Source organism: Saccopteryx leptura, chromosome X (assembly GCF_036850995.1).
Source record: "Saccopteryx leptura isolate mSacLep1 chromosome X, mSacLep1_pri_phased_curated, whole genome shotgun sequence".
In the NCBI taxonomy this organism is placed as follows: Eukaryota; Metazoa; Chordata; class Mammalia; order Chiroptera; family Emballonuridae; genus Saccopteryx; species Saccopteryx leptura.
Genome location: NC_089516.1, coordinates 39,141,938 through 39,155,618, shown reverse-complemented (window position 1 = coordinate 39,155,618; position 13,681 = coordinate 39,141,938). Strand labels below are relative to the sequence as shown.

The 13,681-nt window shown below is 39.3% G+C and overlaps 1 protein-coding gene across 1 annotated transcript in view; it reads right to left on the bottom strand.

The window, feature by feature from the left end:
• WNK3 (WNK lysine deficient protein kinase 3) overlaps positions 1–13,681 on the bottom strand; it is a 183,157-nt gene that overhangs the window by 81,871 nt on the left and 87,605 nt on the right. Inside the window, exons 8-9 of the mRNA XM_066356281.1 lie at positions 9,325–9,619; positions 8,324–8,514 (exon numbers count right to left, since the gene is read on the bottom strand). Coding sequence (XP_066212378.1) covers positions 8,324–8,514; positions 9,325–9,619 — 486 coding nt within the window. The remainder of the gene's footprint in view (positions 1–8,323; positions 8,515–9,324; positions 9,620–13,681) is intronic.

The following is a 13,681-nucleotide window of genomic DNA, read 5'->3' as shown; positions in this document are numbered from 1 at the left end:
TATCTCTATATGTTTCTGGCATAAAAAAAAGAAATTGTTAAAACATAAAAGAATATATTGTTAAAAAGATAATAGAAAAATTGAAACTGGATTCTAAAAAAATCATTTTTACCCAAAAGAAGGATGGCCAGGAAAAATAAAAAACAAGAGGCAAAGGAAACACAGTAAACTGGTCAATGTGAATCCCACCATATTTGTTGTATGTCATCTAATCACCATTTCTATTGATGCAGAAAAAGCATTTGACAAAATTCAACATTTACTCAAGATAAAATATTCTTTATAAAAAATTGATTGATTTAAAAAAATTGATAGATTTTAGAGAGAGAGAAAGGGAAAGAGACAAACATCAATCTGTTCCTGAATGTGCCCCGACTAGGGATGAAACCCACAACCTTTGTGTATCAGGATGATGCTCTAACCAACTGAGCAATCCGACCAGACTCAAGATAAAATATTCTTAGCAAGCTAGGAATAAAGGGAAATTCCTCATTAGATAAAGGGCAACTAGAAAATCCTACAGCTAACAACATACTTAATAAAATATTGAGCATTTTCTCCCTGATATCAGAACAAGACAAAATGTCCAGTATCTTCTTTACTGTTTAACACTGTGTTGGAGGTTGTGGCTAGAACAATAAGGCAAAAATAAAAATGAAAAGCATAAATTTTGCAAATAATTAAGTAAAACTCCCACTATTTGCAGATTATAATGATTTATATCAAAAATCCCTAGAAATGAAAAAGATAACAAAACTAATAATTTGAATTTAGTAAAGTCACAGAATACAAGAATACACACAAAAAATTGTAGTTTATAAAGAAATAGTAAAAATCAGAAAAATATTAATTTAAAAAGCAATTCCATTCATAATATTTTCAAAACATAAAACATTCAGGAATAAGTTTACCAAAAGATGTATCTCCACATACATCCAAAAGAAGATGTGCTAAAACCTCCACACAATAAAACTATGCTGAGAAATTAAAGAAAATATAAATTAATGGGGAGCTATGCTATGTTCCTGGGTTGCAAGATTCCATATTGTTATATTATTTCTCCCCAAATTGATCTATAGAGTTTACACAATCCCTATTAAAATTCCACCAGACTATTTATTTTTTGGATAAATTGTCCACCTGATTCTAAGATTTATATGGAAATGCAAAGGACCTAGAATATCCAAAGAAGTCTTGATAAAGCAAAATAATGAGCCCTGGCCAGTGGCTCAGCGGATACAGTGTCCTCTGGGAGCACCATCGCTGGGTCAAGTCCAGCATCACTGATCCCAAGGTCGCCGGCTGAAGATCGACCCAGCTGTATTCTTAGCTCACCAGCCTGATCTCCAAGGGCCCAGCTCAATCCCCAGGGCGCTGGCTCAAACTCCAGTAAGGACACATGTGAGAAGCAATCAATGGCACAACTAAGTGGAACAAGTTTATGCTTCTCTCTCTCTTTACCTTCCTCTCTCTCAAAAAAAAAAAAAAGGTAGAAAGAGTTGTCCTAACCTCAAGACATACTATAAAGTTAGGATAATGCACAAACAGATCAATGCAATAGGTATACAGCCCAGAAACAGAGTCACATTTATTTATTTGTTTTACTGTTGGCAAAAGTGCTATATGTTTTTCTGGGTTTTTTATTGTTGACAAAGGTGCCAAAATAATCTGGTGGGAGAAGGAAATAAAATAGAGCTTGAACAATGGACATTGGGATGTTCATATGGAAGGGGGGAAACAATTTTCATCCTCTACATCACATTCATAAAAATTAATTCAAAATCAACTATATACCTGAACAAAAACCCTAAAGCTTGTTAATGTAAGAAACTTCCAAACCAGGAAAAAATTTCTGAGTTTATTTGATCCAAACTGTCAACAAGTGCCATGAAGCAAAGTCTTAACAAATTGAGAAAATGCTCCAGAAAATGGTGGGTTTACCATTTATTTTATACACTAGAATCAAAGGGAAAGATGTAAGGGGGTTACATAAAATTGATTGGTGATAGATTAGGTAAATTAGGGAGGTGGGAGAAAGCAAAGCAGGGAAATCTCTGGGAATGGATAAAAAGCAAAAATATGCCTGAGCAGGCAGTGGCGCAGCAGATACAGCGCTGGCCTGGAACGCTAAGGACCCAAGTTCGAAATCCAGAGGTTGCTGGCTTGAGCACAGGCTCACCAGCTTGAGCACAGTGTTGCTGTCTTGAGCATGGGATCAAAGACATGACCTTATGGTCGCTGGCTTAAGTCCAAAGATTACTGGTTTAAAGCCAAAGGTGGCTGGCTTGAGCCCAAGGTTGCTAGCTTGAGCAAAGGGTCACTGGCTTGGCTGGAGCCCCCCAGTCAAGGCACATATGAGAAAGCAATCAATGAACAACTAAGGTGCCACAACTATGAGTTGATGCTCCTCATCTCTCTCCCTTCCTGTCTGTCCCTCACTCACTCTCTCTTAAAAAAAAAAAAAGAAATGAATATTCTAAACCAAAATACACTGTGAAGAACTCTATTCTAAAGGAATGAATCCAGGAACAGCATGCTTGAGCTGAAGAAACTTCAGCTGCAAAGATCTTTATTAATCCTTGATCGTTCCTGTTAGGAGTCACAGCACGCACACATAGGAATTCATTATCATTTATGCCAGCGATTTTCAATCGGTGTGGTGTGCCACAAGAATTTTTAAAACATGCAATACCTGACTATTTAGTCAGGGGCACTGACATCTTTTCCCTTAGATTGCCAAATAAAAACAAACAAAAAAATGACAAAAGCCAACACAATAACAGCCATCCAGTGTGAATGAATCAAAATTACACCTATTTTTTTTGTCAGATTGGCAAAAAATATATTTTTCAGTGCGCCACAGGATTTTTTTAAACTTTTCTTTATTCATTTTAGAGGAGAGAGAGAGAGAGAGAGAGAATGGGAAGAGCAGGAAGCATCAACTCCCATATGTGCCTTGACCAGGCAAGCCCAGGGTTTTGAATCAGCGACCCCAGCGTTACAGGTTGACACTCTATCCACTGTGCCACCACAGGTCAGGCCGCCACAGGATCTTAGTAATTAGTTTATACGTGCCATGAGATGAAAACAGTTGAAAATTGCTGATTTATGTCCTTAATGAAGAGGGAATTTTATAAAGTACACAATACTTGAGATAATAGCTCTTTAGCATAGTAATATATCATTATTAGAAAAACCTTTTATCTAAGAACCTCAAAGCATTTCATTAGCCAAAATCAATAAACTAAGGAGATTTTTATAGATATCTAAAGCAGAACATAAGATCAAGAATAATAAACTGGATTCTCAGTTCCTTCCTTTAATTATTTCAATCAATCCCCTGAATTAAATAAATCTCACTAACACCATTATACTCTTTTTCTCCAATTCTGGCAGAGAAGATAGTTATTTAACAAAGAGGCTGAATGGTGTAATGATTAAGGGAACTGCTTCTGCAGCCCGGTAGTCTGGGTTCAAGTCCTGGCCCGGCTTTGATACAGGCTCTGCTGTTGTAATTGTGTTCCTGATGACTCAGAAACAAGTGCTAAGCTAGAAGATGGCTGCCACTGTGGCTGAACAGGAAAATGCTGCTGAATACATGCTAGCTGGTGCTATGCTAGGTTTCTCTGCAGGGGAAGTTTGCTGTCTAATGCCTGAAGCACTTGAGGCTGCTTTAAGGTTGTATTACATATTGTTGTTCCATTGCCACTGGTTGCAACTGTTCTTGCAAAGGAGGTGTAACCTAGACCATATTTATAATGGCTTTTGGAATAGCTGGTAAAGGCTGAACTTGGTTAGGTGCCTGTGAATGAGGTACCAGTTGCTGGAAAACAGCACGCTGGCTACACAAAGAACGCTGTCGGTTAATGTGACCTTCTTGAATAGACACCTGATGGCTGTTGTGTGTTTGTCTATGAGATGAATAAATTATCTGCTGATGTTGAGTGAAAGCTGAGTGAGAAATCTGGCTTGGTGTTAGGTGTGCGTCGGAATCTGGTGCAGAGAAATAACGGGGCTGGATCTGGGCCTGTGAGGAGGCCCGCTGAATGAAGGTGTTGAAGCTGTCCTTGCATGGCCCTGAGATACAATGCTAGCTGACCAGGCTTTTAGCTGCTGGTGTCCAAAACTGACATCTGCTAAGATGGAGTTTCTGAATGCTGGACATTAAATAAAGGTTCAGCAGAATGTGTCTGTATATCTAAGGTTGATGGTAAATATGTCTCTTGTTGAATTATTACCTTGGGATTATGTTAAAAGACTTGTTGTTCAGATGTCTATGTTACATAAGGTGGTACTGAGTATAACTTCTGATCTGCAGAGTTTGTGATACGTACTTTCTTGCTATTAGAAGGGTTTACTATGTATACATACTGGGTTATAATGGTTGCCTGTTCAGTTGTCTGGATGATGCAGTTGGTCCTGAATAAGAGGTATGCTCAAGAGGCAGTGCCTAGTAAACAGACTATTCCATAGGTTACACAGGGTAAGTTATTCGCATCCTATATGCTGGCTGGTCTGAAAAAGTTAAGAACTAGAGGTTGCACTGGATAAGCAGGCTGCCCTTGGGCTGGGGCTGAATAACAGGGCTATTCCAGTGGGTGGGACTGACTGAGAAACCTGCATGGATGAATCTGGCTGTGATCCCAGTGATTGGACAGTGTAAAGAGGATGCTTTGGCGCTGGTAGTGAATAAACAGGCTGTGCTGGAGTCTGGGTTGAGCAAACTGACTCTGATGGGAAAGAAGCTTATTCTTAGAATGTATCACAAAGGGCAGCTGCTCAGGAGCCTTCAATGGGAAGGACTGAAGTTCTGTAGGTGGTCCTGGATAAGTGTGTTGAACAGAATAAAATGGCTGTTCCAGGGGCTGAATAACACTTTCAATGCCGCTCTTTAGCTGCCACTGACTGGCATGTGCTTCAGACTCTCATAGAATACAACCCTGCTGAGCATTTTTCTGTGATGATGTCATAATCTTAGATTGTAAATTTAATGGCTGCTGCTGAATAGAGGCTTGGAAACAAGGCTTCTTCAAATGCATAATCTGACTTTGTGGCATTGAAGGACCTGGAGTTATAGACTCCTGACGTGTCCCACGGTATAGCTGGGATAATGAATTTATCTTTTGTGAAGGCTGATGGGCCCTTGAATGGCCCTCAATGGAACTAGAACAGAGCTATGCTACACCAGCAGCATTCCGTACACTGCTCACATACTGAGCAGCAGAATGATTTGACAAAGCTTGAGAATGATTAACCAGTAAGAAACTAGAAGTCTGATTGGCACCTGGTGATTTGGTTAATTTCTAGGACGAGGTTTAAGTTGAAGAGCAACTGTTGGATGCTGGGAAAGAACATGTGAAGCAGGCAATGTATGAGGAGAAACTGCAGTAAAGACTGGTTATGGAACTCCAATAACTGGCAAGTCTAAAGTCACAGGTTTGGATGAAGTTTGTCCATCTGTCCAAAGCTCAGCTGTAGTTCCTTATGTTGGTGCAAGGAAAATTTAAATTATAAACGCACAGAATAAGCCCATTCAAATGAGATGGTCCCAAACCAAATGAGAGATGAAATAATGCTATATTCCAAAAACTTCATCAAGTTACTAAAAAAGTGCTGGGTATAGCTTTAATACTATAAAAATTCTAATACCATGAGTAAATGCTAGTTGCTAGATGAATACACTAGGGGCTGAGACCAGTCCCAGCAATATACTACTCATGGCTTCTCATTTATTCCAACTGACACATCACTCATTCAAAACCTGGCTGAGATTCAGAGTAACTGAATCTGACACCTTCACATACCACACAGTAAGAAGTTCCAAGAAAAGGCTCAAAAGGATTTCAAACTCCTAGCTAAAATGAACACAAAAGCTTTCTCAAAAGGAAAGGAGAAAGTTGGCTGAATAAATATAGGTTAGCTGCTATAATTCCTAAAACTTGAACCACTATACTAATCCAGAGACCCCAATGGTCAAAGTGCTTCCTTATGTGGCTTCTACATATCAGGAGAAAAAGGCAGGCTACAAAATAGTATGTATGCGACGTTTGTGATTAACCAAGCTATATAGGTACACATAGAGAAAGATAAATCTAGACTAAGGTTCTACCTCTAGATGTAAAAAAATAAATGGTCTCTAGCTGGAGGAATAAGAGGTAATTTTTACTTTCTTCTTTATAACATTATGGGCTTTATTTTTAAATAGGTAAATAATACTTTTATAATAATTTTTTTTTTGTATTTTTCTGAAGCTGGAAACAGGGAGGCAGACAGACTCCCGCATGCGCCCTACTGGGATCCACCCGGCATGCCCACCAGGGGGCGATGCTCTGCCCATCCAGGGCATCGTTCTGTTGTGACCAGAGCCACTCTAGCGCCTGGGGCAGAGGCCATGAAGCCATCCCCAGTGCCCGGGCCATCTTTTGCTCCAATGGAGCCTCGACTGCGGGAGGGGAAGAGAGAGACAGAGAGGAAGGAGAGGGGGAGGGGTGGAAAAGCAGATGGGCGCCTCTCCTGTGTGCCCTGGCTGGGAATCGAACCCGGGACTTCCTCATGCCAGGCCGATGCTCTACCACTGAGCCAACCGGCCAGGGCCTGAAAACATTTTTTAAAATACACATACCTAACACTTAAGTGGCTGAACCCAAGTAAATTTAAACATCCACTCAACACACTTTGCATTATAGTCTTAGAGACAAATCAAAATGAGCTCAATACAAATATGTACCGTATCACCTACTAACACTAGCCAAATATCAGGCAGTGTTAACTGTATCAGATTAAATCTGCCCCTGGCAGATTTCAAATGCTCAGGCATTTGTCAAGTATGTGTATACGTTCCCGTACAAGACTATGAGTTCCTTGAGGGCAAGGAATATTCTATTTTATTTTATTATTAATCCCCTGAGATGGTGGTCATTAAATGTTTACTGATGAACTGTGACAAACTATATGTCAATTGCTTAAAAGAAACAGATGAACCAGCTGCTAACTAAATCATAAACAGAGAATGTCTAGGAGGCTCAGATAATTTCATTTCCAAAAGCAGAAGACACAGCAGGGGATGGTGACTTTGAGGAAAGAAAATGAAGTGATAGCAAAGCAGAGCACAACCAAGTGTCCAGGGCCCATAACCTAGGGAACCAGGATATAGTCTTGATGTATGAACTCTCACAAAGACTGTTTGCTTATTACCCGAAATGAATAATGCTGACTTTTGAGAGTCTAAAAGGCAAAAACACTTATTTCTCCTATAGAAACAAACATGAATTTTAAAAAGTAAAAAATTCAGATGAAAGTGCTAAAAATTATAATTAAAAAATAAAAATAAGTCTTGTTTCTACATTTAAAAAAATTATTAAAAAGGCTATTAAAATACTATATTTAATCTGTAGAAGACATCCTTCCATATTCAAACCAGGCTTGAAAAGTCCAATAGAAAGAGCAAACCATCATTACCAGAGGACAGAGATTAAGGCCTAAATAAATTTTTTATCCATATAGAGAGTTCAGTTTCTTTTCCTATTATACAAGCAGCATCTCAAGATTCTACTAACACAATGTTAGTTTCAGTACATCCTAAAGAAGAATGTTCTAGGTGACGGAAAGCAGAAACAGCTTTTAGCTTTCAGTAACTTTTATATAAACTATGATAAATTTGTGAAAGACATCCTTGCGTGGCACAAAATCTAGGCAGTGTTAGATGTGTTTAACTGAATACAGGGTCTCTAAAATACTGGGTCTTTATCTGTGAGCCCTTCTAGATAGTTCACGGGGACACCGGAGTTGTGAGACAACTGGGGGTACAAGGACATGTACAGACAAAACAGTGGACTGAACTTGAGCCAAAGGCAAAATGTGGGGCTGAGCCGGCTTTGGCTGTTTCTGCAACAGTTAAAAAAATTAAAGATAAAGCCTCTCATTTCCAGTAAATATATTGATTATATATTTTAAAATATGCCTGACCAGGCAGTAGCGCAGTAGATAGAGCACCAACCTGGGATGCTGAGGACCCAGGTTTAAAACCCTGAAAGGTCACCGGCTTGAGCGTGGGCTTGCCAGGTTGAGTGCAGGATCATCAGCATGATCCAATGGTCACTGGCTTGAGCACAAAGGTCCATGGCTTGAACCCAAGATCATTGGCTTGAGCAAGGGGTCACTGGCTCTTCTGGAACTGCCTGGTCAAGGCACGAACGAGAAGCAACCAATGAACAACTAAAGTGATGCAAGTATGAGTTGATGCGTCTTGTCTCTCTCTCTCTCCCTGTATCTCTTTCTCTCAAGAAAAAAAAAAATAAATTAAAAAAATAACAGGTCATCTCACCCCTGAAATCTGTTGGTAATGTCCTACTAGCTGCTGGGATGGATAAATTTTCCCTGGAACATTTATTTCGGCTTGTGGGATGTTAGAAACCATTTGAGAAGTCATTGTCTGGTCTGAGGAATAGGCTGTACTGGGTTGACTGGTATCTGAGTGTATAACTGATCCAATTCCTGCTTCGGACAAATTGTCACCTACGACAAAGAATATAAGCAACAGGTAAACGTGAAAACTTGAAGCACCAGGTCCAAATCCATAGGAAATGGTAAGTGTTTCTTTAAAAATTTTTTATGCTGACAACTTGAGACATCTTCAAATAAAATATGTACATTGCAGAATTAATCAAAAACTATCATGTAAACTCTCTATGCTGACACTATAGTATGACTACATTTTTCTTAATAAAGCAAAAGCTAACACCAAAGAATCACATAAAAATCAATTCCATTTGCTGACCTTTTCACATATATCCCTAATCAATCTACATTTGTCATTAGGATTTCAGTAAGATCTAAATATTATATTCATCTCATTCTCCGAAAATTTGACTAGAGAATAATAGTTTTTATATAGCAATTAGTTATTACTATGAGAATACTGTGCCCTTCTAGAGAGAGCATGAATTACAATTGAAAAATTAAGAGAAACTGTGTTAATTTTATACTTGAGTTCAAAATTAAAAAAGGGTCTTAAAGTTTAGAAAATTATCTCTTGAAAAATAAGTCATATCTTCAGTTCCTAATTTTCTTTATCAAATGATTTTAGACTCTTAAAATGGTAAAATGATTATAATCCTTATGCCACTAGAACCTTGGACAAGTCACTTATCAGAATAGTTTCTTAATTTTAAAATAAAACTAGCTGACTTGTCTGTTTCAGGGGTTTTGTAAAAGGACTGATAAAATGACAGATAATGGAATGCTTCGAAAAAATACAAAAGTAGTATTTAAAGATAAGGGGATATAATGACATATTTGTTTGCTTTTATAAATTATAACTGTTACCTGTAACAGAGGAGCAGCCCTGCTGTGGTTTTCTTTGTAGAAGCTGTTGTCTAACTTGTTGATCTGCTTCAGTTTCTTCACAGTCAGTGGTGGTGTGCTGAGCAGGAGCAGGGGGCAAAGTTGTATTCTGGGGCTGAGGAAGAACATTCCCCACAGACTTGCACTGCGAATCCTTGCGTTCTTCCAAACAGCCAGCTGGCTTCTTCTCTCTTGTCTTCTTTATCAGGGTCACTCGGTCTCTAATGGACTTAGCAACAGCTTTGGAATCACTTTCATGGAAGAATCCTGACTTGACCTACAAACAAAACATAAGCAAACTACATCATTAATATGCAAGATTTTAACCATTTTTTTTAAAACGAGTGAAGTTATTTTGCACCCCAAAAATCCAAATGCCATTAAGTAACAGTTAGCTTCTATGTTATTTCTTAACCAGACATACGTAAATGTCAGAGCATTTAATCAGCATAAGAAAAACCATACTGCCCTGGCCAGTTGGCTCAGCGGTAGAGCATGAACCTATTGTGTCAATGCCCCGGGTTTGATTCCCAGTCAGGGCACACAGAAGAGGCAACCATCTGCTTCTCCCCACCCCTATCCCCGCTCTTTCTCTCTCTTCCCCTCCTGCAGCCATGGTTTGAGCACTTCGGCCTCAGACGCTGAGGATGGCTCCAAGGAGCCTCAGCCTCAGGTGCTAAAAATAGCTTGGTTGTGAGAGGCCCCAGATGGACAGAGCATCGGCCCCAAATGGGGGATGCTGGGTAGATCCTGGTGGAGCACATGCAGGAATCTGTCTCTGTATCTCCCCTCTTCTCACTTTAAAAAAAAGAAAAGTAGAGAAAAGAAAAACAATACTATCACTAAGCATTCTTAAAATAATTCTGGCCTTAAACAAAACAAGCAAATAACTTAATGTTTTAGTATATGTGGTCTTATTACGGGTCATTTATAACTGCAATTAAGTTTTGTGAAAGACTAAAAAGGTTTCCTCATTCATCAACATTAAGTGTCTACAATGGGCTCCAGAGACATATAGGTGACTAAGTTGGCCCTTTGTTCCCTATGAACATACAATCTCGTGGTGAAGGATGGGTACAAACTTAAATTAATATGAAATAGGAGGTAGAAACGAGCTGCTGCAAAAGCCCTAAAGGAACAAATGCCTCTCTGGAGGAAGGAGAACCAGTGTCATTGGGAGGGTAAACTGTGACCTGGATTACAACCGAAAAGAGGAACTTGCAGGCTATTGAGTGTAGATAAGTTCAGAGATCAACACTGTAGGCAGAGGGAAGTATGTTAACAGCAAAGTGCTACAGCTTACTAGGTGTTAAAGGAGTGAGAGGAGAAGTTAAAGGACTGTTGTTTGAGAGAAACAGGGCCCAGTAACAGAAAAGACTTGAGGAGGTGCCATGGCGTATCATTCTCAGTCCTACAATCTGCTTCTTAAAGCGTGTATTGGGAGTCTGCAGACTTAAGGAAATTTCATGGTAGTTGAGTGATTAAAATGTTAAATAGAGTCCATATATCTAGTTCACTCTCTTCAAAAGCTCCAAAAATACCCTATAGTAATGGATTTTTAAATTACAAATAGACAATGACAGGGAAAATAAGAGAAAGACAAGAACAACAATATTTTTGACTCTTAAATATGGAAAACCAATAGTTAAGTAATAACTGACCTAGAAGACCTGAAAAAGGTGAACTAGGGAAAGCTGAAAATCATTCCCCTTTATGCTGAATAATATTCATAAGGCATAGGGAGTGGTAGTACCAGGGACTTCCCAAACTGGGGAAAGTCAAAAGAGATGACTAAAGTAAGGAAGTCTAAGTGAAAGGGGTTTTGAGAAGCAGATAATTTGGGTTCCTGTGTCGACCTTCCATTCCACACCTTTCTTCCCTCTACAAGAGAAGTCTAAACTTTAGTTCTCTGGAGATTATAAAAAAGAGGATCTCTGGATTATAGAACACCAGGCACAGTTGAGGATATGGCTACCAAATGAAAACAAGAAAATTAAATGACCATATGCATGCTGAATGCCATATGCAGAAAATTCCAGCCCTCTTCCCCACTTGGCTATAAAAATACCAGTAACTAAAATAAACCCTTACCCTCCAAAAAGAAAATTGAAAAATGCCTCTCTAAGGAATCTGACCAATACACAAGAAACAAGACCTATAAATAGAGATGTCGTAGATTCCCCAATTAATGGCCCATCCTGATATCCTATAGTAGAGGTCAAAGTTAGTAAGTCCGACACAAGCAATCATATGGTCTAATCAGCTTGTTAGTCCCTGTGGTAGGCAAAATTATGGCCCCTGAAAGATGTCTCATCCTAATCCTCAAACTTATGACATAATGAGATATCACTATGCCATGCATAGTTGACATTAAGGTAGGAAAATTATCTGGGTGAGCCTTTTACCAGCTGGTGACACTTGAAGGATGTAACCGGCTATTGTTGACTTTTTTTTTTTTTTTTATCATTTTTCTGAAGCTGGAAACAGGGAGAGACAGTCAGACAGACTCCCGCATGCGCCCGACCGGGATTCACCCGGCACGCCCACCAGGAGCGATGCTCTGCCCACCAGGGGGCGATGCTCTGCCCATCCTGGGCGTCGCCATATTGGGACCAGAGCCACTCTAGCGCCTGAGGCAGAGGCCACAGAGCCATCCCCAGCGCCCGGGCCATCTTTGCTCCAATGGAGCCTTGGCTGCGGGAGGGGAAGAGAGAGACAGAGAGGAAAGCGCGGCGGAGGGGTGGAGATGCAAATGGGCGCTTCTCCTATGTGCCCTGGCCAGGAATCGAACCCCTATTGTTGACTTTGAAGGTGAAGTGGGGGCATGTGAAAGGACTGAAGAACAGCCTTCTAAAAGATGAAAGTGACCCTGGCTAATAACCAGCAAGAAAATGGGGACCTTAATCTTACAGCTGTGCATCAAATTACATTCCACCAACAACCTGGAGGAGCCCCAAAGCAGGTTCTCCCCCAGAGCCTCCAGATAAGAGAGTAGGCCACTAACACTTTGACTTCAGCCTCTGAAGCTCCAAGGAGAGAATCCAGTGAAGCCCAGAAGACTTCTGACAAAACTGAGATAAGAAATGTCATTTTAAGCCACTAAGTTTCTGGTAGTTTGTCACACAGCAGTAGAAAAGTAATACAGTCTCCTACTATTAATCAGAAATATGAGAAAAACCTCTAAAAAGAAGATGGAGCACAAAACTAATGAAGAAATGCAAAACAAAAATACCCCAACAACTTAAGAGAAAAGAGACTATACGCGGAGAAAAAAATGTCAAAAACACTCCCTTTACTAATGTTACAGAAAGATGGGGTAATATTACATCCACAATACAAAGAACAAGATTTGTATTCTAAAAAAGAACCAGACCACATAATAAAAGAACTCTTGAAATTAAAAATATGAGAGCAAAAATTAAAAACTCAGTGGAAGGGTTTAGAAGATAAAGTTGATAATATCTGCCCGAAAGGAGAATGAAAAGACAGAAAGATGGAAAATAGAAGAGGTAAAAAAAAATTGGAGAAACAGTTCAAGAGATCCAACATCCAAATAATAGCAGTTCCAAAAAGAGAAAACAGAAGAAAGTACTTTAAGAAATCTCCCAGAAACTAAAGTATGTAAGTTGATTGGAAGGGTCCACTGAGTTTACAACACTGTAAATGAAAACAGACTCAAATCGAGACACATCACTGTGAAATTTTACAATCCTAGCCTGGTCTGTGGTGGCGCAGTGGATAAAGCATTGACCTGGCACACTGAGGTTGCCGGTTCGAAACTCGGGGCTTGCCTGGTCAAGGCACATATGGGAGTTGATGCTTCCTGCTCCTTCCCCCTTCTCTCTCTCTCACTTCCTTTCTCTCTCTCTCTCTCTCTCTCTCTCTCTCTCTCTCTCTCCCCTCTGTCTCTAAAAAAATAAATAAAATCTTTAAAAAAAAATTTTTTTTTACAATACTGAGAAGAGAGTACAAGCTTCCAGAGAGGAAAAAAATGGATCACATGCAAAAGATCTAGAAAACAGAACAACTTTGTACTTTTCCATAGCAATACTGAGAGCTAGAAAAGCATGGAGCTATGACTATTTGTTTTTAAACTGCCAACCTAAAATGCTTTAGCTAGCCAAATAATCAGTTAAATATGAAGATAGAATAAAGATACTTTATATATAGCAAGTCTCAAAGAATTTATCTTCCATGTACCCTTTCTTAAAAGAAATTAACAGAGAAAGTATTACCCTAAAACAAAAGATTAAACCAAGAAAGAGGAAGATAATGGAATTTAGGAAACATGAAGTCCAATACAGGAGAGAGGCAAAGAAGTCTATGAAGACAGTAAGGG